Source organism: Vulpes lagopus, chromosome 8 (genome assembly GCF_018345385.1).
Source record: "Vulpes lagopus strain Blue_001 chromosome 8, ASM1834538v1, whole genome shotgun sequence".
Lineage (NCBI taxonomy): Eukaryota > Metazoa > Chordata > Mammalia > Carnivora > Canidae > Vulpes > Vulpes lagopus.
In genome coordinates, this window is record NC_054831.1 from 126,798,163 (window position 1) to 126,824,496 (window position 26,334).

Consider the following 26,334-nt stretch of genomic DNA (forward strand, 5'->3'; position numbering starts at 1 on the left):
CAACCTTCTATTGGAAGAAGATGCCATGTAGGACTTTCATAGCTAGAGAGGAAAAGTCAATGCCTGGTTTCAAAACTTCCAAGGATGGGTTGACTCTCCTGATAGGGGCTAATGCAGCTGGTGACTTGAAGTTGAAGCCGATGCTCATTTACCATTTTGAAAATCCTACATCCCTCAAGACTTATGTTAAATCTACTCTGCCTAACACTCTACAAAGGGAACAACAAAGCCTAGATAACAGCACATCTGTTTACAACACGCTTTGCTGAATATTTTATTTTATTTTTTATTTTATTTTTTTATGAATTCCTGAATATTTTAAACCCACTGTTGAGTCCTATTGCTCAAGGGGAAAAAAACTATTCATTTCAAGATATTACTGCTCATTGATCCAAGAGCTTTGATGGAGATGTACCACAAGATTAATGCTGTTTTCATGACTAACATCCATTCTACAGCCCGTGGATCAAGGAGTAATTTTGACTTTCAGGCCTTATTATTTAAGATTATTTAATGATATTTAATATACTTATTTGATATTTAAGATTATTCAATGATATCCAAATTATTTGGATCCATGCAAAGTAAATTGAAAACCGTCTGGAAAAGATTTGCTACTCTAGGTGCCATTAAGAACATTCGTGATTCATAGGAAGAGGTCAAAATATCAACATTGGGGAGCCTGGGTGGCTCCGCGGTTTGGCGCCTGCCTTCAGCCCAGGGCATGATCCTGGGGACCCAGGATCAAGCCTCGAGTCAGGCTCCCTGCATGGCTTCAGGCTCCTCTGCCTGTGTCTCTGCCTCTCTTGTCTCTCCTGAATAAATAAATAAAATATTTTTTAAAAACCCAAAATATCAACATTCACAGGAGTTTGGAAGAAGCTGATTCCCACCCTCATGGATGACTGTGAGGGGTTCAAGACTTCAGCGGAGCAAGTACCGCAGATTTGGTGTTAACAGCAAGAGGGAACAAGAAGCGGAGCCTGAAGATGGGACTGAATGACTGCAATCTCATGATAAAACTTCAACAAATGAGACATTGTTTCTTATGGGTGAGTAAAGAAAGTGGTTTCTGGAGATGGAATCTACTCCTGGTCAAGGTGCTGGGAAGATTGTTGGAAAGATAACAAAGGATTTAGAATAGTACAGAAATAGGGACACCTGGGTGGCTCAGTCAGTTAAGTGTCTGCCTTTGGCTTGGGTCATAATTTCAGGGTCCTGGGATCTAGCCCCACATCACATAGCATCAGGCTCCCTTCTCAGCAAGGGCCTGCTTTTCCTTCTCCCTTGACCCCTTGCCCGTGTTCTCTCTCTCTCTCTCTCTGTCAAATAAATAAAAATTTAGAACAGTACAGAAATATTATTTGGTTGAGAAAGCAGTGGCAGGTTTGAAAGGACTGACTCCAACTTTTCTTTAAAGATTTCATTTACTTTCTTGAGAGAGAGTGAGAGAAAGAGCCCACAGGGAGAGGGAGCAGCAGACCTCTGCTGAGCAGGGAGGCCAATGCAGGCTCAATCCCAGGACCCTGAGATTATGACCTGAGCCAAAGGCAGACGTTAAATCGATTTAAATCGACTGAGCCACTCAGACGCCCCTGACTCCAATGTTGGAAGAAGTTCTACTGTGGGTAAAATGCTATCCATCAGCATCGCATGCTACAAAGAAATCGTTCATTAAAGGAAGAACTGATCAATGTGGTACACTTCACCATTATCTTATTTTAAGAAATCACCACAGCCACCCCAGCCTTCAGCACCCACCACCCTGATCTTTTGGTAGCTGTAGACATTGAGGAAAAACCCTCCACCAGCAAAAGACTACTACTTGCTGAAAGCTCAGATAATGGTTAGCATTTTACGACAATAAAGTACCTTTTTTTTTTTTTTTTAAATTGGCTCCATGCCCAGCATGGAGCCCAACAATACAGGGCTTGAACTCACGACCCTGAGATCAAGACCTGAGCTGAGATCAAGAGTCAGATGCTTAACCAACTGAGCCACCTGGGTATCCCAAAAGTATCTTTTTAAAATTTACTTTTAAAAAAAGATTTTTTAAAAATTTATTTGAGAGAGAGAGAGTACGAGCTGGGGGAGCAGCAGAGCGAGAGGGACAAGTAGACTCTTGCTGAGTACAGAGCCCGATGTGGGGCTCCACCCAGGGTTCAATCTCATGACTGAGATCATGACCTGAGCCAAAACCAAGAGTTGGTGGCTTAACTGGCTAAGCCACCCAGGTGCCCACCCCAAAAGTATCTTTTAATGAAGATACATACACTGGGTTCTTTTTTTTTTTTTTAAGATATAATGCTGTTGAACACTTAATAGACTATAGTATAAACATAACTTTTATATGTACTAGGAAACCAACAAATTCACATCAGTACAGAGAGGGGGGCAGGAATTACAAATCCCATTTTACAGAGAAGACTGAGGTCCAGAGAAGAGGAGGAAATCCCCCACATCCCACTACTGCTAAGTGGACCCAGGAGAGGTGGGTTCCATTTGTGTGTCTGCCTGGATCTTAGAATGTTCTTCCCGGTATCAGGCTACAATTCCCAGGAAGACATTTGGCCAGGAATCTGAAACTAGCCCAGGCCGAGGCAGCTGATGATGACACGTTACCTGACCTCGGGGATGGAGGAGACAGTGTCAACGACAGAGAAGATCTGGTCACCTTTAGGGCAAGGCCCACCCCTCTCCTGTCTACCCTGCTTCCTGTCTGCTATTTTGTGACTTTTGACTGGTGACCCTCCTACACGTCTTTCTCCCTACATTAGGGAATTCAGAGTGCTGTTGAATGGCAGGGAGGAGATTTATTTCCACAGAGGCCCTGGCTGTCTCTAGGTTGCCACACACACTGCCCAGGAACAGATGGTGCCCTTTGGAACATGGCACTGTATGCTAGACCTTCTCTCCTGCACACCCAGAGTCAGCTCCTGAGCAGGGGTTGCTATAAGCTGTTCCTGCTCCCCATCCTGGCAGTAAGTGCCCTCTCTCCCAGAATCCACTTCTCCCCAGCCCATTCAACTCCCTTACCCCCAATCCCACGCTGGTAGGCAGGATTTCCCACATCATTCCTTTTTTTTTTTTTTTAAGAGTTTATTTATTCATGAGAGAGAGAGAGAAAGAGAGAGAGAGGCAGAGACACAGGCAGAGGGAGAAGCAGGCTCCCTGTGGGGAGCCCAGATGTGGGGCTTGATCCCAGGACCCCGGATCATGACCTGGTGACCCAAAGGCAACCACTGAGCCACCCAGGCGTCCCCACATCATTCCTTTTGCCTTATGAACGCTTATACCTCCTTTAAAGCCCAAACTCCATCTCCTGCAAGGAGGGCTTCGTCTCTCCCGAACATACACTCATCATGCCTCTTACTCGTTGGGGTCTCTTTCTCCGCACGACACAAACATAAGTGATCACAAGTCACACAAATAAAACACGTCCATCACACGCACAAGGGATTCCTGTCTTTCTCACAACCTAGGCTACCCCCCCAGTGTACCAAACCACAGCCATGCCCCCCGGGGGTGCATGCACCTGCACAAGCACACCACAAGCCATGGCCCCCGGGGGTCTGCTCTCTGTTGCAGGGGCACAAGGTCTCTTCCTACCACACGGACATGCATGCACGACAGGCCCATAACGCACAGGTCACAGGTCATACAAATACAGACAACACGCCCTTGCTGCCCCCACCCCTCACTCCTTTTTACACAACACACGGCAGAGACAGTCTCTCCTCTGGACGCAGGCACGGGGAGAGCGGGTCCTTCTCTGCTCCCCTCCCGCCGCCTTCCCTTGCCGTCGCGCACACACACACACACACACACACACACACACACACACACACACGCGCGCGCGCGCACATGAACACGCGCAGCTGCAGCGCCCTGGGTCACACTCCAGAGCAGGCGCCAGGCAGGAGACAAAGGTCGCCGAGGCTCCCGGCGCCGCACACCCGACGCAGCCGAGCCGCTCCCCGGGCTCCGCCTGCCCCCGCAGCCGGGCTCGCCGAGGTCGGGACCCCGCGCCCCCCCGCCCCGGGCCCCGCCCGCGCCGGCCGCGGGGTCCTCACGCTCCGCGCTCCAGCCCGGCGCGCCGGGGGTTAAGGAGGCGCGGGGGGCGGGGCCGAGCCCGGGCTCGGAGCCTGATTGGCTGCGCGGCCCGGCCCCCGCGCCCCGCCATTGGCCGCTCGGCGGCCCCGCCTCCCCGGGGACCAGGCGCCGGAGCCGCGCTCGCCCGCGGGGAGCCGAGCGCGCGGCCGGGGCAGCTGCCGCGCCGTCCGAGGAGCGCGGCGGGAGGCGGGAGCCGGGGGCCGGGGCCGGGAGCCGGGAGCCGGGGGCCGGGAGCCGGAACTATGGTGAGTTCTACGGGAGCCTCGGCGGGGCTCGGGGAGGGCCGGGCGCGGGCTGCGGCTCTCGCTCGGGGGGCGCGCGGGCGGGCTCGGCGTCCGGGCGGCGCCGCCTGGGTCGGCTCGGGGGCGGCCGCGCCGAGCTCGCTTCTGGGCAGCTGGCCGCGGCCGGGTTTGGAGGGCTCGGGGTGGCCGATTCGTCTCGGGGACAGTTGGTGCAGTTCTGGTCCGGGGCGTCCGGAAGTCCTAGCGGGGAGCGGAGCCCCCGGGCGTCCGGGCTGGGTCCGGTACCGGGGTCGGGGACGACTGCGGCGCGGCTGGATCCACCTGCACCTGAATGTCCCGGGACGCGGAGCTCGGGCTGGGGCTGGGCTGGGGCTGGGCTGGGGCTGGCGCACCGTGGGTGGCCGAGCCTCGCGCACTCTGAGAGCCCGTGGAAGTCGAGGCACTCGGGGACTGCCTAAGGAGCCGAGAGTGGAGGCAGCGAGGTTGGCGGCTGTCGGAGACCGGGGAGCGCCTGGGGACCTGCTTTCGGTGATCCGGTCTCCCCAGCGTCTCCCAGCAATGGTCCTCAGGAGGGGACTGCCCGGGGCGTTGGTCAGAGACATCAGGGAAAAGGGACTTGGCAGAGGGATTTCATGGGGTTTCAGGAGCCCCGGGAAAGAAACCCATTTGGTCGAGGCTGGGCTTGTTTGGGGGCTGTTTTAGGGAGGGGTGTTGTCTCTGGAGGGAAAGCATGGACCTTGCGGTGATCTCCCCAGGGCCTCCTGATCGCTTCTGCATCACGGGGGTGGAAGCCACCTATTTCTCTTTGCTTTCTTTCCCCTGGAGGAGACTTTCTGGTCCTCTCACCTAGTCCTGTTCTGTGCCCTGTGACAGGTGTACAAGTCACCACATAGGGCACATGCCAGTGATGATGGCTGCCAGTCCCAGGGACACAGCCACCTCCATTTCTCTGTGATGATGCTGTCAAACCTGAAGGGGCCCAGGCAGGGGCAAGATGGGACCCCTGTAGGCATGAAGAGTCCCCCAATGCTGCCCCGGGACCAACCTCTGCCCTGTCCAGAGCTGGAATCCCCTTATCAAATCCCTTTTCCCTCCTCTCTCCTATCACCTCCAATATCTGCTCCCCTTCTGCCATCCCTTGCCTGTCCAGTCATTAATAATGAAATTGTGTCTTAGAGACTATCTTGGACCTATCCTACCTCCTTGGTCAGGAATCTCCCCTGGAATGCTCCACTTGGACAGTTCCAGTGGCAGGGAGCTCACACCATGTGGCCTGGCCCTTGATGTAAGATCTTAGCATATGAGCAACAAAAGGGGGTGAGACCTTGATGTCATATCTTTCACTCTGCCTCCAAACCCACCCGGACCTAAGTTACTTAGAAAGAGAACTTTTTCCTCCTTAGAAACCACCAAAGAGAGAGAGGGCACCTAGCCTCGGAGATACTTTTCTAAGGCTTACAACCTCAGAAACCTTCCAGGCTTCAGCATCAAACAGATTGAGGTTTGAAGCCTGCCTCTCCCACTTGCCCACAGGGACTTAGGTCAAGTCGAACCCTCACCTCTGACCATCAGTTTCTTCATCTGTGAGAAGAGATGAAAGGTCTTGGTTACACAGGTGGTGTGGGAATTCGGGGAGCTAACCCAGTGAGAGTGCTTGCTCAAATACAGCTTTATTTCCTTTCTTGTACAACCTCAGGCTCAAACTGGGAAGTTCTGTGTGACATCTAACCAATTTGCTAGTTAGTTGGGAAGAAGGGTTACAGGTCGTCATGACAGGAGAAGAAGGGGACAGTGATACTTAGAGAATCATTACTTTGTCCATCATTCAGCGAAGATTTGTTGAACACTTACTCTATGCCCTATGCTAAGGAGGAAAAACTGTCATAAACACTGTTAGGGGAGCCACTGCCAGTCCATAGCTGTCTGTAAGGATCCCCAGGCTAGATGCTGTATCTTTGGGAGAGGCAGGGTGTCGGGCCAGGCAAGGACTTCCTCCTGGCTGGAGAGATGAGAGAAAGCTTCATTGAGCAGGTGACATCTGAATTGGAAAGAACTTCCAGGTGGGGGAACCTCTGTGTACAGAAGCCCAGGGACGTGAGAGCAACGAGCAATGCTCTCGGAAAGGCCAGAATGGGGCTTGCCTGGCACCTGAGCATGAGAGAGCCAAAAAAGAGGAGAGAAGGGGAGCAAGGGACATGGCTAGGGCCAGATGACCTGATGCTTAGGCTGAGGAGCTGGAGCTCCACTGTGGATTGTCGACTCACCGTGTGTGCGGCCAGGGGTGGAGGCTGACGTCAGGCCTGCTTGGCCCCTGTCATTTTGGTTTCCCCTAAACACTAGTCCCTGTGCTCATTCCTGAGGTGGGGGCGATTTAGGGTTACTAAAGAGTTTATTTCTTGGATCTCCTGTTCCACGGGTTTTAAACAAATCCTGTGTTCCCTCCAACATGGCCAAGTTTGCCCTGGTCCCCAGGGTCCTAATGGGGCTCTTTTGGAGAGCGGGTGGAGAGAGGGGACAAGTGTTCCCTCTTGTCCTGGCTCAGTGTCCTGAATGGTCCTCAGCTCCCCACCCAGGGTGGTGGTGGGATGTCAGTGCAATTCTTAAAGGCCTCCAGTGGACCCCCCAGTACAGGCTTGGGGTGAGGGTTTTCAGGGGGCTTTTTATATCTCCTGTCTTCGCTTGTCTTTATATCACCCAGCAACAGGCAGAGAGAGGTGAAGGAGATTGCCCGGGGTCACACAGCAAGATAGGGTCAGAGCAGGCACAGGCCTCCTGTATGTTTAGAGGGTTACCAGGCAGACAGGTTGGGGGAAAGGAAGCCCAACTCAGTGTTCCCAGTCTGCTGTTGTGGCCTCTTGAGAATGTTCTTCCACATTCCAATGTAGGGACTGAGCTTAAAGCCATGGCTGAGGGCTGGGAATCATAAGTGTAAGTGGCTGAGTTGAGGACAGCGTCCACTGCCTAGGTTTGAACCCCAGGTGTACCACCAGCTTGCTATATGACGTTGGGTCAACTCTTCCCCCTCTCTGCACCTCCTTTCCTACCAAGTGGGGCAGATTTACATCCTTTGCAAGATGTCATGAGGATACAATCTAGGCTACAATGTAGAAGTGCCTAAGAACTTGAGGAAGGGTGTTGCTATTTGAAGATGGGAGGGCAGCCACATACCCCCTGCACCAGTCCAGTAGGACTCGCTCTGGTTTCCCGGAGCCCGGCAGTACCCTTCCCTCTAAGGCCAGCGTCTATGCTGATAGCTGGGTCACTCAGTGTTCCTGACATTGCTTAGTTTTTTGGTAAACAGGCATATTGTTAATTGTTGTTAAACATTTAAACAAACTAAATAGATTGTTTCCTAGACAGAATCGGAGAGACCAGGCCCTGTTGGGAGCAAAAAGATTTGAGGAGTAAGAAGACTGCATACAACGTGGGTTCAGCAGAAAGTTTCAGGCATTAGCCATGACATAACCCGCTTGGCTAAAGTCCACGCTTTGATGGCTACAGCAAGGGAGGAGCCATCAGCAAATGTTTATGACTTTTTGTGTTTCCACTCCATTTTTTTCTTTTTAGTTGACTAGGTAAGCACCCTGCCACAGTCAAAGTGCTGTGTTCATTTGTTCATTTAGCAAACAAGTCTGCCTGGCACAATACCAGGTGTTGGGGCTGCAGTCAGTGTCAAACAGGCCGCTAGGTCTCTCTTCCACAGTCTGGCGGACAAGGCAGATAAGGAGCAGGAAATGAGAAGTGCAACTGCTGTTGCCAAGGAGACAGGTAGGGTGCTAGAGAGCAGATAGGGGAACCTCACCTGTGGATCAGACAAGGTTCCCTGAGGATGTGGCATTAAAGCCATAGTCTAAAGAATGAATGGTCTAAGGAATGAACGGGTTCCGGGCAGAGGGAGCAGTATGTGCAAGATGGGACGAAACATTCAGGAATTACTTTGTCTGGAGGCTAGGAAGATGACGCTTGGGAGGTGACCCTGGTAGGTGCCTGCAGGGAGGGGCTTGTTAAAGGTTTGGGGCTTAGGATGCTTGGGTGGCTCAGCGGTTGAGCCTCTTCCTTCGGTTCAGGGTGTGATCAGGGGCCCTGAGATGGAGTCCCATGTCGGGCTCCCTGCATGGAGCCTGCTTCTCCCACTGCCTATGTCTCTCCCTCCCTCTCTCTCTCTCTCTGTCTCTCATGAATAAATAAAATATTTTTAAAAGGATTTGGGGGTCAATCCTAAGGACAGTGGGGAGCCACTCTGGAGTTCAGAATGAGGGGAGTGATGTGGTCAGAGTTGTGTTTTGAGACATTCTACAGGCTCCTTCGGGGTAGGAGGAGTGAGGCTGGGAGCCAGAAAACCAGTTAGGAAGCAGGTAGAGTGGCCCTAGGAGAGACACTGGTGGTCTAGACACTAGTTACTGCCCCCTCTACCCCACCACATACCCCCATCATGCTGCCCAGAATGGGCAGTGGAGAGAGGGGAGGCTGTGGCCCTGGAGGTTGCACAAAGCCCCTTCCCCTGTAGACGTTGACCATCCTCTCCACATCCTTTCATACAAACAACCAGTATGGCTCCTGGCCTCAAAGAGTTTTGATCTGATCGGGAAGGACAAAATTTCAAAATGGCTCTAAAACAAAGTAGAATATGGTAGTGCCAGTCTGGGGATATAGCTCTAGGGTCACCCTGGCCATGAGTATGTATCAGGGAAGGCTTCCCAGAAGAGGTGGCATTTGTGCTTCTACAGTGAGTGGAATGGAATGCTTCCTAGGAGCCACATTTTAGAGAAACAAAAATAAGGAGATATTCTCCTGTCCTTAAAGAGTTATAGTCCGGGGGGAGGGTGGTGAGGTTTAATGAACAGCCAGTGCTGATTGAACCCCACTATCAGTGAGTGGCACTAGGGGTCTAGGGCCTCGGAGTTTTGCCTTTTTCCCAGGGGCCCCCAAGGGCAAGGGTGGCAGAAATATCCACAGGCCTATCTTGGCTCATTGACAGGCCTTGGAACAGCTCCCTCCTCCCCACAGAGATCTGGGGTGGGGTAGATGTAAACAGAGGAAGAAGTTTCTGGAGAACATTCAGGAAATTAGCTGAGGGAGGGTCTAACTTCAGTTCTCAGAGACAGAGAGGGGGCCCTGGCTGCTAGATCTTAAGCCTGTTCGAGTGCTTGTGTTCTCACCATCTGATTCACCTCCCCCATTTCATAGGTTGGAAGACTGAGGGGGCAAAATGAGGATCTACCATGTGCCTGGCACTTAAATGTAAACCTCTCTGACCTTCACGTGAACCCCAGGAAGTAGGTTTATCCCCATCATAGAGCTGTGGAAGCCGACACTCAAAGATCACATAGGGAATTAGGGACTGGACCCAGGCAGCGGCCTCCTCATTCCTCAAGATTCTGGCTTCGGTCCCAAGCTGCCACCCACTTCTGCAGAAATTCTGCCTTCCCAGGAAAGCCCCCTGGGGACAGGGATGGGACCGTCTGGCAGCGGCCAGAGGCGTGGGGAGCTAACTGGGGCTGGAATGTTATTTATCTTTCACCTTTGCACAGCGCTTGACAGTTACCCGAGCCCTTTCCTCCCCATTCACCGACCATTCTTGGGTCTCACTGCCAATCATTGGCAGAGCTAGGACTGAAACCCAGGCCTGTGACTCCCAGTTCAGACGCCCTCTCCCTGGCTCCTGCTCTTGCCCTGTGGGCCGCAGCCCAGGCGGTGGCAGCCCCCGACTGGAGATGTCCCGGGCTTCCTGCCCACCTGCCCCTGGGACCAGGAGGAGCAGCCTTGGCCCCTAGGCCTCCTCCCCCTCGTTCTCCTTTTCCTCCTTGGCGGGCCGGGGGTGAGGCTGCAGCCAGGAGGAGTAGGGTTACAGTGTAAACACCATCATGTCAATATTTACCTCTGCCTGGGACCAGGCCTCCCTGCTTCCCACACGTGGCCCATCCAGGTGCACGTGGCCTGTTCCGAGGCTCTGGTCATGGAAAGCCAGGCCAAGGCTAGAGCTGTGGCTTCTGGGCCAAGCCCCACCCCTAACTTTTTGAGTGGCCCTGTGTAAGAGAGTCTCCCTTCCTGGGCCTTAGTTGTGCCATCTGTAACCCCGTGTGGCTGGGACAGACCTAGTCAGGGGGCGCTTTCAGCAACAATGTGCAGGGTCGCGGGCATAATGCACTGGTCTGGAAGCTGGGAGGACCTGGGTTTGAATCCCCCTGCCACCACTTCTCCTCTGTGAGGCTGAGCGAAGTCCCTTAACCCTCCCGAGCTTCGCTTTCTTTCTGTGGACAGTGAGGGATCCTCCCCGTACCTGCCTTGGAGGGCTGGTGGTGAGGATTCACGAAACACGCGATGGCTCTTGGCCCACATTGAGAACTGAGCAAGCAGTGGTGATGGTGGTGGTGGTGGTGGTTGTTATTCCAAATAAACATTTTATGATTCTCCGAGTCCAGACACTGGGTTACGTCACTCGTGAAGCGGAGCCAAGGGTGGGGTCTCTAACCTCAAGCCCTCCTGGCATCGTGGGGCCGCAGACTGGGTCAGGGGAGGGGAGGAGGCTGCCTGGTGAACACCATCACTTCCAGCTCATCGCTGCCCCTCGCCCCCAGCTCACCAGCTCACCGCTGCCCAGCCGCTGGGGCTCCCTCTCGCTGGGCGGAAGGCCAGGGCTGCAGTGACCTCAGAGATCTGTGGCAGTGAGGGGGTGAGGGAGGGTGGAGGCAGCGGAAGGCGGAGGAAGAGCGCATTTCCTAAGCTGCTCTTTCACGGAAGTCCAGTACACAGGCACTGTTCCCTTCAGCCCTGGAGAGGAGGCGGCCGCCCGGGACCAGGGACTGAGGGGACCAGGGACCAGCCAGCTCGTGGCATGGGGAGTGGAGAAGGGGAGGGAGGACTGCTCCCTCGCTCTTTGCTGTGTCCCTTTGGACACCACATCACCTCTCTGAGCTTCGATTCCCTCACCTCTGATGTGGAGGTGTTGGGGCCTCGACCTTACAGTGGTTGGAAGTGTTAACCAGATGCTGTTCTCAAAGAAACCAGCTCCATCCAGCACACAGCAGGGCTCCGCTGGTACCAGCTTCTTTTAGGATCCCGATTGTGAGAACCATGTGCCAGTCCTGTTCTGCGGGTCTGTGTGCTTCCAAAGGGCAAGGTTGTAAGTTTTTTAAAATCCGTGGTGTGATTTCCTTAAGTAAGATGGGCACACCTTGTGCAGCTCAGTTTTCACAAATGTATACACCTGCATAACCACCACCGAGATCAACACTCATAGAACACTTCCACCTCCCCCGAAAGTTCCCATGTGCCCCCTTCCATCACTCTCCGTGACAGGTGGCTGCCCACCTGCTTTGTCACCCTAGTTCTGCCTGCTTTTGAACTTGATCTGCATGAATTCATAGTATGTATTCTTGGGTCTGGCTTCCTTCAGCTTCAGTCAACAGTGAACGGTTCTCAGTTTGCCCGTGTTGTTGCCTGTACCAGAACGTGCTCCTTTGCAGGCTGTGTGGTGTCGCCCTGGGCAGATGCATGCCTGTGTCCACCGACGGCATTCCTGTCTGGGCCGCTGGACATTCCTGCGCGCCTGTCGGTGGATCCGCACGCTCATTTCTGTTGGGTGGGGACTGGGACTGTTCCTGCTGGGTCAGAGGGTCTGTGTGTCTTTAATTCTCTAGAAACTCCCAGGCGGTTCTCCAGGGAAGTGTCCATTTCCCAAGTGCGTTGCTGTCCTCTGCCAACAGGGCCAAGGTCTAGCCTAGACTCTTGATGAATGTTTTTTGAAAGGAGGAAGGAATTTGAGTCCTGTCTTTGTCTTGACGCTTCAGATCCACTCTGCTGGCCCTGCCCCTGCCCTCAAGGCCTGGCATCTCTGGCAGGCACTCTTCCTACAACCTGGGCTTTGGGTCTCACTTGTCATTTCTCAGGCCAAGGAGGGGTTCCTGGATCTGGAGACCACCGGCCATGAGGCTTTACTAGTGACCTTAGGTAGATCTCTTCCTTGCCCTGGTCCTCAGTTTTCCTTTCTGCACAACACTGAGTGAATTGAAGGTTTTCCTAGCCCCCCAGTTTCTGGTGGGCTCCCCTCATTTGGGAGGCATTTGCTCATGCTTCTTCACCTCCAGGGTTGTGCCTGCCCCACTACTGAGCCCCAGCTGCCCTGTATCTCTGAGGAAGGACCATTTAGAAAGTGGACAGGCCTTGTATTCTTGATATCCTTGCTAAGAGTCTCACTGTGAATCAGCCTGTCTGGGTGAGAGCCCTTCACAGTGGGCCCCCGGCTGTGGGAGCCTCGTCCATGGAGGCTTTGCAGAAATGGCCTGAGTATTAAGCAGACCTGGGTCTCAGTCCTGTCACTTCCTGGCTGTGTGACGTTGGCAAAATCGGTCTACCTCTCTCAACTACAGCATCCTCACCTGCAAAGTTGTAAGAACAAAATGAGGTCCCCCTTTATTGTAGGGACCAAAGTGGATGGGGCAGCAAGATCCCGCCCTTGAGGAGATGTATTATAGGGGAGGGAGCCAGAGACTACACAGGGAAACCAACCACCAGAAAGATCACTTCAGAGAAGGGAAAGAAAACAGAGTGATGTGATGGAGAGTTAGCTGCAAGATGGGAAGGGAGCTAGTCAAAAGGGGGGCAAGGAAGGAGGTGACATTGAGCCAAGTCCTGGAGGATGAGGAGAGGGCAGCTGGGCAACGATGTGGGAGAGGAGAGTTCTGAGCAGAGGAACAGGGATGTGGGGTTTGGCATGTTATGTGGCTGGGCAGAAGGCTGATGCGGCTGGGCAGAGGGAGCAAGGGGAGAAGAGGAAGGAAAAGGTAGATGTGGAGGGGCCAGGTCATGCAGGGCCCTGTCGGGCATGGGGACGGAGGCTGGGGGAATTGGCATTTCTGAGAGTGATGGGAAGCCACTGTGGGGCTCCAAGCGGGGAGGGGGGCAGGGATGACTGGTTGAGGTTTTGACAAGGCTCTGGCTGCCGTGTGGAGGATGAACTGCAGGGGGCAAGAGTGAGGCAGGGAGGCGGGCGTCAATTAACGGGGGAGTGGGACCTTAGTACCCTTCACCTGTCCTGAGGGGGAGGCTTCTCTTACTCCAGGATCTGAGATTTTAGCAACTACTTCAGAGGATGGGAGAGAAGGGGACAGGGTATCCCAGATGCCACAAGACTTTCCAGCCACAGCTCATGGTGGGTGAAAATTGCTTTCGGAGCCCAGCAATAATTTTTGTCCTAAAATCTCCACTTGAGGGGACACCTGGGTGGCTCAGTGGTTTGACGCCTGCCTTTGGCCCAGGGCATGATACTGGAGTCCTGGGATCAAGTCCTGCATTGGGCTTCCTGCATGGAACCTGCAGGTTCTTCTCCCTCTGCCTGTGTCTCTGCCTCTCTCTATCTCTCTCTCTGTGTCTCTCATGAATGAATAAGTAAAATCTTTATTTATTTATTTTTTAGTAAAATCTTTAAAAAATATAAATCAATCAATCCTCCACTTGAATTTGACCTTTCCAGAGTGAGCTCGGGATTCCCCCAAAGTGACCACATTCCCACCACCGCCAGCCATCGGAACCCAGAGAAATGGGCCAGAAGGGCACCGAGCCAGAGCCTGGCTCTCCCACTTCCGCATACACTGCCGAGAAGTGAGGGCAGAGGAAGTGGTGGCTGCGAGGGGTTGCCTGACCTCTCTGCCCTCTGGGCTCCCACTCCCATGATCCGGCTCAAGGGAATCTTGTGGCTTTGTGGTTCTGGGTCTCCTGGCTGGTTTGGATCACGAGGCAGCCATAAGAAGACAATACTTCATGTTTTTCTGTGGGTGTGGAGTGGGTGGCTCTTTGGCATCCTGCTGGGCTTCCTGGAGTGGTGGGCGGGGAGAGGGCAAGCGGGCATGGCAGTTCAGAGTCACAGAGGGTCTAAGTGGAAGTGGAACTTAGACATCATCTAGACCAACCTCTTGTGGGGAGACAAAGGCTCAGAAAAGAAGAAGACCTGCCCGAGGCCACACCGGGAGTTAGAAGCAGGGCTTAGATCCTGGACTCCTAATCCAGTGTTCTTTCTGGTTAAGATGTGGGTGTCAGAGCCAGACGGACCTGGGTTCTAGTCCCAGGTGGGTGACCTTGGGCCAGTGACACTCTCCGAGCCTCAGTTTTCTCCCATGAGGAATAGGAGAAGAGTCACTAATGTCTTTTTCATGGTGGTGTTATGAAGAATGGTGGAAATGATGTAAAGCTGTTTACAGCTTTACACATAGTAGGTCCTCAGTAATGGGAGCCGTGATCAACATTATCAACGTTATTACCGTCGAGGTTCTGCTATTTTAAGCCTCATGATGCGCTGGAAGGGATGTCTGCGTGCCTGCCTTCACATCTGCTGGTTTTTAGTTCTGGTGAATGCACTAGGCAGGGGAGGTGAGGAAATTGCCTCCGTCAGTCCACCCCACTGCTGCTTGATTATTTCACTTCCTCTTATAGTTGGGAGACCCTTGAACAAGGTCCTTAATTACCGGCCCCGCCACCCCAATGCACACACACGGCTCAGGCAGGCTGGAGGGGCGCACAGACAGCGAGTGCAGGCCTAGGCTGGAGTGTAGCATGGCTCCCCGTCTTCTGCATCAGGTCCCTACCACACACTCACAGGTTCCTGTTTGCCAGTGTGGCCTGAGGCCTAAGAACAGGGGTTGTGGAATTGACTTGAACTTGAACCCAGGATCTACCACTTAGGTGTTGTGAAGGACCTTTTAGCAGGTAAGTGTTCCACTCTGGGCCTTGGGCCTCCTCCCTCTGAAGTGGGGGTAACAACCACCTCCCTGGGTGATCACTAAAGTGAAATGAGAGATGACGTGATCAGAGCACCTGTGGTGCATATTCAGTGCTCCACTCAGCAGAGGTGGGTGTCACTGATAATGACCTTGACCTATGGCCCACGCCCATTAGGCCTGTTTCTCTTTCCACAGCTGTTCTTAGAAATTTTCTTGATCACCCCCCACCTATCTGCCATGCATTCCCACAGCCCCCTCACTTCTCACCCCAGATTGCCTTCTGTCGGGGCACAAGTCACTTCGGATGAGATTTCTCACCCCGTCATGTCTCCCTGCATGAACACAGATCAAGAGCTCGAGCTTGAGGACCAGCTTGTGTAGATTTGGATCTCAGCTTCGCCATTTACCCAAGTAACCTCAAGCAGAGTCCTTAATTCTTAGCCTTTGCCTGTGCCTGAGGAAAATGGGAGCAATAATAGTACCAAACTCATAGAGTTGTTCAAACAAGCAACATAATTCCTATAAAGTGTAGGATCCATGTCTACCACATGGAAAGTGTCTAGTATATGTGAACTGATTTTACCTCTAGGAGTCTTAGCAGAGCCTCTGCTCTTCCTCTCTGTATTCCCAGCTCCTGGGGGGATTGGAAGGGATTTGGGGGGGTCTCTAGGAATGTATGCTACAGGCAATGGGGGAGTTGCCTTACCAATGAAATGGGCCTCTCCAGAAGGACTGTGCTTGGGGCCTTGGTCAAGGACTCAGGTTACACTGTGAGCTTGTTTATTTGGCAGAAGTTCCCTGCAACTCTGCTCTGTGTCACCCGGTGCTGCGAGAACGTGCAGACAGAGCTGTTCTTAGTGAACCCACGGCCCATGGGTGAGACCAGGAAACCTGGTCGTGATCAGCGCAGGGATGGGCACGCTGCTCCAGAGGAGACCTTCTGCAGCCGCTGACACCTGACGATTCCTTGAGGGAAATGATATAATATTAACTTCTGCCTACATTCGAGTTTTCTTCGATAGTCTTTTCAGTCTTTGCTGCCAGCAGGGTTTCCCAGGCTTCGCTATTGTGTGATAATAATGGTGTTCATGGAGTTATTTGCTCTGTGTCAGACATAGTGCCAACTGTTTTGTGTTATAAGTTCACTTAGTCCTCACATCAACCCTATGAGGTACTAATTATTAACCCTGTTTTATAGGGGGGAAACCTAGGCACAGAGAGGAAATGTGTCTCTCTCGTCAGTGAGTGGCAGAGGAAGATTTGAACCCCAGACAGTTTGGGCATAGAGCTGGAATTGCTTCATCAATAACTGATTCTCCCCCACAGTCCCTGTGACCAGGCAGTCTCATGGACTCTGAACACTTCACCTTCCTTCCGTGGGAGTCCTTTGCAGTCAGCCTAGGTGGAGAAATGAACATTAGGTCTCTCTGTGCAGCCTTCCTTCCACATCAGCGATGAACGGGTTCAGACCCTCAGGAAAAAGGGATCTGGAAGTTAAAATCCAGGAGGATAAAGGGTCTGTATCAGGGAGAGGGAGAGGCAGTAGAGTGGGAGGCCCTTAGTGGGGGAAAGGAAGGCAACTCAGAAGACTGAGAAAGTTGGAGTTCAAACCAAATCAACATTTAGCTGAACACATCTTCTGTACCAGAAATGCGGGTGCCCTCAAGGAACTCCCAGGCCTGCGGGAAAGATAGACAAGGCAACAGGTAAATTCCTGAATAGTATTTGAGTGTGTGAGCAGGAGCTTTTGAGGGCCCAGAGGAATGGATGACTAAGTTGGCCCCGGGAGGTGGTATTTCATCTGGGTCCTTTTTTCTTTTCTTTTCTTTTTTTTTTTTTTTGAAGATTTATTTATTTATTTTAGAGAGAGCATGAGCAAGAGAGGCAGAGGGAGAGAGAATCTCAAGCAAACTCTGAGCTCAGCGTGGAGCCTAACATGGGGCTCGATCTCACAACCCCGAGATCATGACCTGAGCTGAAATCAGAAGTTGGACGCTCAACTGATTGCACCACCCGGGCGCTCCATTTGGGTCTCAAAGGATGAGTAGCAGTTTGCCAGCCAGGTGGAGCCCAGTAGTGGCAGAGCCAGAATCTAAACCTGAATAGTCTGTCTGCAGAGTCTGTGTTCTCACCCACCATGGCGTGCTTGGCTCCACTGCCCCGCAAGGCCTGATCTTGGGAGAGGTGATTCTGGTCCTAGGTCCCTTAGTGTGGCCCTGGACAACTATCCAGTCATTTCCCATATAACCCCTGCTTCTGCTCCTTGCAGACCCGCCTGATTGCCCCTTCTGCAAGGGTCCTAGGTGGTTCACCAGTCTTTCAGGGAGGGTCTCTGCTTTCTCTGGATGGCCAGAAATTGTGTTGTCTGAGAAGGACACACAGATTGCACCTCCAGTGCACTTGGGACAGCAGAGGAGGCATGGGGAGACAGTGAAACACTTCCTGTTTGGTTTTTCACCCTCCCCTCTTCCTCCCGCCTAGCACCTAAAATGTGCTTTGCATACAGCACTTCCTCAGATTATCCCAACAACCCTGGCAGGTGGAGGTTGTTTATCACTATTTTAAAATTGAGGAAGGCAACTCAAGAGAGGTTGGGCCACTTCTCTAAAGTCCCTCAGCCAAGCAAATTCATAGAAGGACCAGAATTTATACTTTGATTTGTCTAATCCCGAAGCCTATGCTCATGTTTTTGGTTTTGTTTATTTTGTTTTTCTTTCAAGATTTTATCTAAATTCAAATTAGTTGACATAGAGTATAATATCAGGGGTAGAATTTAGTGATTCATCCATTGCATATAATACCCAGTGTTCATTCCATCAAGTGCCCTCCTTCATGTCCATCACCCAGTTACCCCATGCCTCCCCCAACCTTCCCTCCAGCCATCCTCAGTTCATTCTCTGGAGTTAAGAGTCTCTTATGGTTTGCCATCCTCTCTGTCTTTATCTTATTTTATTTTTCCTTCCCTTCCCCTACGTTCAACATACATTTCCGACAAGCTCCCTGATTCTGGTGCTGAATGGGCCACAGATTACACTTTGGAAATCCTGATTCATTACATATCTGCTCTGGACTCAGCATTGTCCTAGGCATTTTATTTTGTCCTTTCAGCCATCAGAACATTGCTTGGTAGCAGAAATTGATGCAAAAGGAGGCAGGGAGTCCTGTAAGACATTTCTACCAGTTATAATGAGGGCATTTGTAACCAATCTGTCTAAAGAATTAATTTAATCTTCACATTAACAGGATTAGGGGGCGCCTGGCTGGCTCAGTAGGTAGAGCGTGCAACTCTAGATCTCAGGATTGTGAGTTTGAGCCCCATGTTGGGTAGAGGATTATTTCTTAAAATTTATTTTTTTTAAATAATAAATTTATTTTTTATTGGTGTTCAATTTGCCAACATACAGAATAACACCCAGTGCTCATCCCGTCAAGTGCCCCCCTCAGTGCCCGTCACCCATTCACCCCCACCCCCCGCCCTCCTTCCACCACCCCTAGTTCGTTTCCCAGAGTTAGGAGTCTTTATGTTCTGTCTCCCTTTCTGATATTTCCCACACATTTCTTCTCCCTTCCCTTCTATTCCCTTTCACTAATTTTTAAAAGATTTTATTTATTTATTCATGAGAGACACACAGAGAGAGGCAGAGACACAGGCAGAGGGAGAAGCAGGTCCCATGCAGGGAGCCCAGTGTGGGACTCGATCCTGGGTCTCCAGGGTCATGCCCTGGGCCGAAAGCAGAGCTCAACCACTGAGCCATCCAGGCATCCCTAAAATTTAATTTTTTTTTAAAAAAAAGACTTTATTTATTTGAGAGAGAGAGAGAGAGAGAGAGGGAGAGGGCAGGTGTGGGGATGGGAAGGGGCAGAAGGAGAGGAAGAAGGAGAGAAGTAGATCCCAATGCAGGGCTCCACCTCATAACTCAGATCATGACCTGAGCTGAAATCAAGACCCAGACACTTGATACACTGAGCCACCTAAGTGTCTCTAAAAATAAAATCTGGGATCCCTGGGTGGCGCAGCGGTTTAGCGCCTGCCTTTGGCCCAGGGCGCGATCCTGGAGATCCGGGATCGAATCCCACGTTGGGCTCCCGGTGCATGGAGCCTGCTTCTCCCTCTGCCTGTGTCTCTGCCTCTCTCTCTCTCTCTCTGTGACTATCATAAATAAATAAAAATTAAAAATAAATAAATAAAAATAAAAATAAAAATAAAATCTTAAAAATATAAGAAAAGAAAAAAGAAAAGGATCAGGAAACCAAAGCTCAGAGAAGTTAGGTGACTTGCCCAAAGCCACACAGCAGAGCTATTATAACCCAGATTCCTCAGCTGCCAAGGCTGATGTTCTCTCCAGTACCTCACACTGCCTCTTTTTTTGCTCTCAACATAGATTCTTAGAGGTGCAGAATCCAGCTCCACTAAGCATATGAACATGGAAAGGTAAATATGGGAAGGTTGATGGTGACAATAGCTACCATATATTGAGCACCCACTATGTTGAGGCACAGGGTGGAGACAGATGTGGTCTTAGGTAGTCTCACGGATCTCTGATTCTGAGCAGGATGCTAAGTGAGCTTAGGTCAGAGAAGCTCATACCAGGCAGAAGCTCAGAGGAGACTAGGGCCAGGGAGGCCATCTGTGAGGAAGAAATAGTTGTGAATAGATCTGAAGGATGGGTTAAGTGCTAAGCAGGTAAAAAGATGGAGAAAAAAGATTCTAGGCCACAGGGATAGCATGTGCGAAGGCCCTGAAGTGGGTCACCTAGAACATGTTCAGTGTAGCTGGAGTAGAAAGCAAAGGCAAGAGTGACCCAAGGTGAGGCTCAGGGGTAGCCAGGGCCCCACAGGCCATTGTAAACCAGGTGACAGATTTGGACCTTATCCCAAGAGCAGTGGAAAGCTGTGTGTGTGTATGTTTTCAAATCAATAAATCTTAGGCTCTATTTTATTTTATATCAAAAGACCCCCTTTAAGTTGGCAAAAGAAAAAAAGGCAAAAATTTACAACCAGTGGGTGGAGGGCTCAGCAAGGCCTAGAAGGGGTACCAGCAGGGAGGTGACAGGATCCGACTTGCCTTATATTAGGTCACTCTGGCTGCCCAGTGGAGATGGACTTGGGGGAAGGGACAGGAATGAGGGTGGGAGGTTGAGGTTCAACCCAGGCTGGTGGTAGTGGTGAGGGAGAGGCAGAGGCACTGGGGGGTATAGGTGACAGTGATCGACTGGGGTGGGACAGGGGATCCGACCCAACACTTTGATGGCTGAGAACAGAACCTACAAAGGTATGTGAGCTGCTCTGGGCCAGGGTCACTTAGCTCAGCATCAGAACTCACATCCCGGGGCCTTCCACAAAATTCTGACTCAGGGCACAGATTCCTGGCAGCCGTGCCTGCACCGTCCTTCTAGGCCTTCTGGTGTCCATGCCTCCTCCCCCCAAAGAATGGTGACTCCTAGCGAGGAGGATGCTTTTTGTGCACAGATTCTGTCTTTGAAGCATCTGGGGGGGTGGGGGTGGGCGGTGCTCTGACCTCCAGATTCTTTCTCTGTGACCCCTGTGCTGTGGCCCTCCCTGGGCTTTGAAGGAGCCCACAGATGTGGGGCCGGGTCGGGGCTGGCAAGGCTGCACACAACAGCTCCTGGGCGGGGTGGGGGGCATTCCAAGCCTCTGAGGAGATGCCCTGCCATAGAGAGAGGGGCCACAGGAAAGCCTGGGCCTACTCATTGCCCAGCGGGGTCTCCCCAGAAGCAGGAGATACCCCTTCATCCAAACCTCCTGAAGTGGAGGCTGCTGGCTACCATTTTAAGATTTCTAGCCTTTTTTCCTCCAGTAACCTTGTCTGGCAGATAAAACCACTTAGATATTCAAATGAATGTCTAGGTCTGCAGGGCTCTCCCCACCTCCCACCCTGGGCTAAACCGTGCCCCTCCTGGGATCCCTGGGATCTGTGAAACTCATCCCCTCTGTATCTGAGCCCCCATCTTTCTTAGGATTTGGGATCTCTTTGGAGTTGAGACCTCTATTTTCTTACTAGGTTCTAGAGCCCACTCACTTCACCGTTCTCCCTGGGCATTGCCCCGGACCTTGGACCCAGGCCTGCTCTCTCTCTGGGGATTGGCTCCCCTGCTGTCCTGGAGACCCGCCCTCCCTCCACCCTCACAGTCTCCTAGGGTTCTGTCTCCCCCACCCCACCCCTGCCACAGTGACAAGGCCCTTCTCACCCTGACACATAGTAGGCATTCAAGAAATGTGCTTTCTTCCTCCTGCCTCCCAGGCTCCCCCTCCCCCGTGGCCCCTCCTTAGCCTCCCCCACCCTCCCCCGCATGGGTATTTTTGCTTGGTGAGTACTGTGCTGTGTGGCAACCGAGCCTGGGAAGCAGCTATTGTTGGCTCAGAACCTTGGATGGAAGAAAGATGAAGGCTGAGAAGGGGCAGGAAAAACATTGCTACTGCTCAGCCCCCTGCCCTGAGGGTGAGGCAGGCTTAGGACAAGTCTAAGAAAGTTCCCTTCCCACGGCAGGGAGCTCAGTTCTGGTAATCATGGCACTAGTGTGAAATGGGCAGCGGGTTTGGAAATGAGGTAGGTCGCTGTAAGAGCCCCCGGCGGCTTCATGGAGACGCCAGGAGCTCCCTGAGCCTCTGGCCGACACCAGGAGGACAGTACCGGGACCCCCATATAACTCTTTCTGACACCTGTTGTCAGTGTTCTTGGACCGTCTGCCCCATGGAGTGGGACGTGGAACCACAGTTTAGTGAGTGTTCACTCTGCGCCAAGGCCCCAGGGTGAGCGGCGAGTGCGTTGACTCATTTTGTTAGAATCGACCTTGAAGAGATGGGACCTACGGTGTCCCCATTAAACAGATGAGGAGGCTGAGGCTTGATGAAGCAAGGTGACTCCACCAAGGACACACTGCTTCGAAGTGGCAGAGCCAGGATTCTGGCTGACTCCAGAACCGGGGTTTCTTTCTTTTATCTTTTTAAAAAAGATTTTATTTATTTATTCATGAGAGACACAGAGCGAGGCAGAGACACAGGCAGAGGGAGAAGCAGGCTCCCTGCAGGGGGCCCAATGTGGGACTCGATCCCAGGACCCCAGGATCACACCCTGGGCTTCAGCAGACAACCCCCGAGCCCCCCAGGGGTCCCAGGGCCAGGGTTTCTTGCAAGCTCCTGTGAAGCATCCAATATCAGGGTGGAGGCTGGCTGTGCTTCTGGCTCAGAGGGCCATTGGCAGGGACGAGAGAAGCCAGCAAAGGAGGAGGAGCAGAAGGGTGCTCTGGACCCACCCACGGGTCCCCTGGGGCGAGGTGGGGGGGTGGGGGTTGGGGAGCAGGTGGTCCCTCTGGGGAGGGCCGGCAACTGCAGGCACCCTTGGAGCTGGGTGAGGAACTGGCACTGTTGTGTCCTCGGGGCACTCATGCTCTTACTTCTGTCCCCTGGAGGGGAAGTCCTTGAGGGCTAGACCCTGGCCATCAGCACACCTGCCCCCTGCAGATGCCCACTGAAGCGTGAGTGGCAGGAGGGCACGACCTCATAGGGCTGAAATAAGGAGGGGCTGGGGATGGAGGACCAGCCATCCTGCAGCCAGTTGATTGTTCCTATTGTCACTGGGGCCACGGTTCTAAGTGTTTAACATCAGCTCCTGGAGAAGTGGGATTGAATATATAAAATTACACTTCACGATCAGTTCGGACCCCCAGCTATTATTGTTCGATGTGCTGCTTTCAAGAACAAAACCCGGAATGAAATGGAAGTGAGCATTGAGGCTGATGATCCCTGATCCATCCATTGAAGAGATTGCGGAACCGTTTTTTCCTTCTTTGGTGATTTGTGAATTCACTTGCTGTCCCCAGGTGGCTGTGAGTCAGCCATAAAGCTCGTTCAGGAAAGTCCAGAGGAATATTCTTGCCCATTAAGTTCCATTTGAGCAATGCTGGGTGACACCCAGTGACATGCTCAAGAGTGGATTGGGAGATCCACTAGCCATCTGTCTCTGCCATGTCCGTCTCCATTTGTCCCCTGCCTTCCTGGGGCCCAGAGCCACCTCAGCCAGGGCAGGCAGGCAGATTAGGGACCCTCAGGCTCCTCCAGCCTGACTCAGCCCAGCTCTGGCCCTCTCTGGGGAAATATGAGTCATTTCTTCAAGCCTAAAATGTTGCTCTTTACGTGGGAAGAAAGGGGAAAGGCTCACGGGTGGGGAGACCCCTCCCTCTGCCTTGGTCTCCTCCAAACTTATTTCTCAGCTGTGGAGAGTACTCTAGCCATGGATGGATTGTTGGTGGGGGTAGAGTGATTGTTGGTGGGGGGGTAGCCAGACGCTGTCAAGTCAGTAAATCACGTCCCTGACGGCCATTGGGGTCACCCTGGGCGAAACCAGGCTGGGCTGAGCTGGTGGAGGGTCCCTCCCCTTGACCAACACTGGCCCCCCTTCCTCTGCCCCTGCCCCCAGCACCCTCTGGGGGGATGTGCTGACCCATTTGACCCCTTAACCTCTTGAACCTGATCAGGTTGAGAAGGTGCATGGAGGGGAGGTGGAGCAGCACCCTGCTGCTGAGTTGGAAGGGTTTGGAAATCAGGCCTCAGTGAGGAAGTGAGCCATGGTGTCTGCAGGGGCCCCGAGGTCCTAACCATCTTCCTCGGAGAGGAGCGAGGGCCTGCTTCCTGTCCAGTACCCTCCCCCCACATCCCCATTCTCTCCTAGGTGACCTTAAGTCGATTGTTGTTCCTCTTTGAGGCTCACTTTCTCATCTGTAATGGGGCAAATAAATACGACCCACAGTTGTGAAAAATAAATAAGAAACCATCTGCAACGCAACCTTGTTTCCTTGGAGTCTTCACTTAGCTGTCACCTTCCTGGCCACTCTGATGAAAAATGCCCCCCACTTCCCATCTTCTGTCCACCTCCGTCCCCCTGACCACCATCTAGCATACTCCCTGTATTATTTATTGTACTTGCCCTGTCTCCTCCCACGGACATAGAAGGATTTGGGTCTATCTTGCTCCTCGCCGTGTCCACCTAGAACAGCACTGGTACATGGTAGGCATGTAAATATTTGTCAGAAGAATGAATGAATGTGAGTCCCTGGCACGGTGCCTACCTTGTTGTCTGACGGGCCACAGAATTTCGGTCCCCCTGTCTCTGCCTCTTTGCCAAGTTAGCTTATCTTCTCTTGAGGTGTCAAGCCTAATTTTTATTTATTTTTTTATTATTATTTTTAAGTAACCTCTATGTTCAACGTGGGCCTTGAACTCAGGACCCTGAGATCAAGAGTCACGTGTTCTACCAACTAAGCCAGCCAGACTCCCCCATGCTTAATTTTCATATTTGAGCATTTCATACCAGTACATGAGGCTGCCCTAGGGAATATAGTGGGGTACTTTTATAGCAAAACCAAAAGGTACTATTTTGGAATGGAATGTAGAATTGGCATGAATTTTATTTTATTTTGTTTTGTTTTATTACTTTTTAAGTAGGCTCCATGCCCAGTATGGGGCCCAACACGGGGCCTGAACTCACGACCCTGAGATGAAGACCTGAGCTGAGATCATGAGTCAGATGCTTAACTGACTGAGCCACCCAGGCACCCCACCCCATCATGAATTTTTAAGATTTTTCTTTAAAATTTTATTTATTTATTTGAGAGAGAGAGCATGAGCTTGAGTAGGGAGAGTGACAGAGGCAGAGGAAGAAGCAGACTCTCTACTGAGCAGGAAGCCCAACATGGGGTTTGATCCTGGGACCCTGGGTTCATGACCTGAGCCCAAGGCAGATGCCTAACCAGCTGAGCCATCCAGGTGCCCCTGAATTTTTAAGATTAAAAAACATGAGGATCCTGGGATCAAGCCCCACATTGGGCACCCTGCCCAGTGGGGAGCCTGTTTCTCCCTTTCCCTCTGCCTGCAGCTCCTCCTGCTTATGTTTTCTCTCTGTCAAATAAATTAATAAAATCCTTTTTAAACAATTTTTTTAAAAATGAGGCTTCTGGGATAAGTGGGTGGCTCGGTGTTTGCGCATCTGCCTTCGGCCCAGGGCGTGATCCCGGAGTTCCGAGATCGAGTCCCACATCGGGCTCCCTTCAAGGAGCCTGCTTCTCCCTCTGCCTATGTCTCTGCCTTCTCTCTGTGTCTCACATGAATAAATAAATAAAATATTTTTTAAAATAATAAAGTGAAGTAAAATAAAATTAAAAATGAGGCTTCAGTGAAGGCTTTTATCTGTGATCTCAGACTTCTCTGAGCACAGATTCGCTCTCTGGGAGCCTTCAGAAAAATGTGAGGAGCCTTGGTTTTGGAAACGACCACAGCTTCGGAGCCCCATCAGGGATTTCAGGAAACACACGATTTCCACCAGGGTCCAGATCCAAGTGTCATTGTGCCTGGGGCCAACTCCCCTTTTCGACACCCACCACCCACTACCCTGTTTCTTTTTTCTTGGGAAAATCAATCTGTAGGACCAGGAATCCTGCAACTTATTATTATTTTATTTTATTTATTTATTTTTTAATGAGCATCTTGTTTTGGAATAATCTTAGATGGACAGACAAGTTGCAAAGATGAGACTTCTGGCAAACCCCTCCACCTGGTTTCCCCTGCCAGTGACGTGTACATGACCATGGGGCCTCCATCAGCGCTCAGCAGCCAACACCGCTGCGCTGCCATTAACTAAACCCCATGCTCTGCTAGGATTTCACCAGTTCTCGTGCTGTGGTCCGTTTTCTCTTCGAGGACCCCATCTCGGCCACCCCATCACATTTTGTCATCATGTCGCCTTAGCTCCCTCTGGTCTGTGACCATTTCCCAGACTCTCCTTGCAGCGGTTTTCAGGAGGCAGGTGTTCTGTAGGGTCTGTGCAGTGGCCCGTCTGTGATGCCTTCCTCCCTGTCAGCTGCGTGGTCTCTTCCTCTGTCCCCAGGCCCTGCGGGTCCTCCAGTGTCAGTGCTGCCCCTCCCTGGTGAAGGCTGCCTCTGCACTGACCCTCCTACCTCCAGGCCTGCACTTTGCCTGCCCCGCTTACCTGGATGACACCACCCGTGCTCAGTGGCCTGAATGGAATTCGAGGTGGCGCCCAGACCCCTCCTTGATGAAGTTCTGTCCCATATTCTGGCTCCCTTCCCCTTTCCCCCACTCCTGGTCCTTGCTGGCCTCTGTTCGCCACCTTTGGCTGGATTGAGGCAAAGCCTCCTTCTTGGCCTCCCTGCCTCCAGCCTTACCCTCCAACGTTTCCCTCACTGCAGCCTCAGCCACCTTTCTGAGACACATGGCTAGCCCCGTCCCTG

General features: G+C 52.1%; 1 protein-coding gene across 1 annotated transcript in view; it reads left to right on the forward strand.

The window, feature by feature from the left end:
• Positions 1-4,339: 4,339 nt before the first annotated feature.
• ECE1 (endothelin converting enzyme 1) overlaps positions 4,340-26,334 on the forward strand; it is a 115,883-nt gene continuing 93,888 nt past the window's right edge. The window contains exon 1 of the mRNA XM_041765413.1: positions 4,340-4,358. Coding sequence (XP_041621347.1) covers positions 4,356-4,358 — 3 coding nt within the window. The 5' untranslated portion in view covers positions 4,340-4,355. The remainder of the gene's footprint in view (positions 4,359-26,334) is intronic.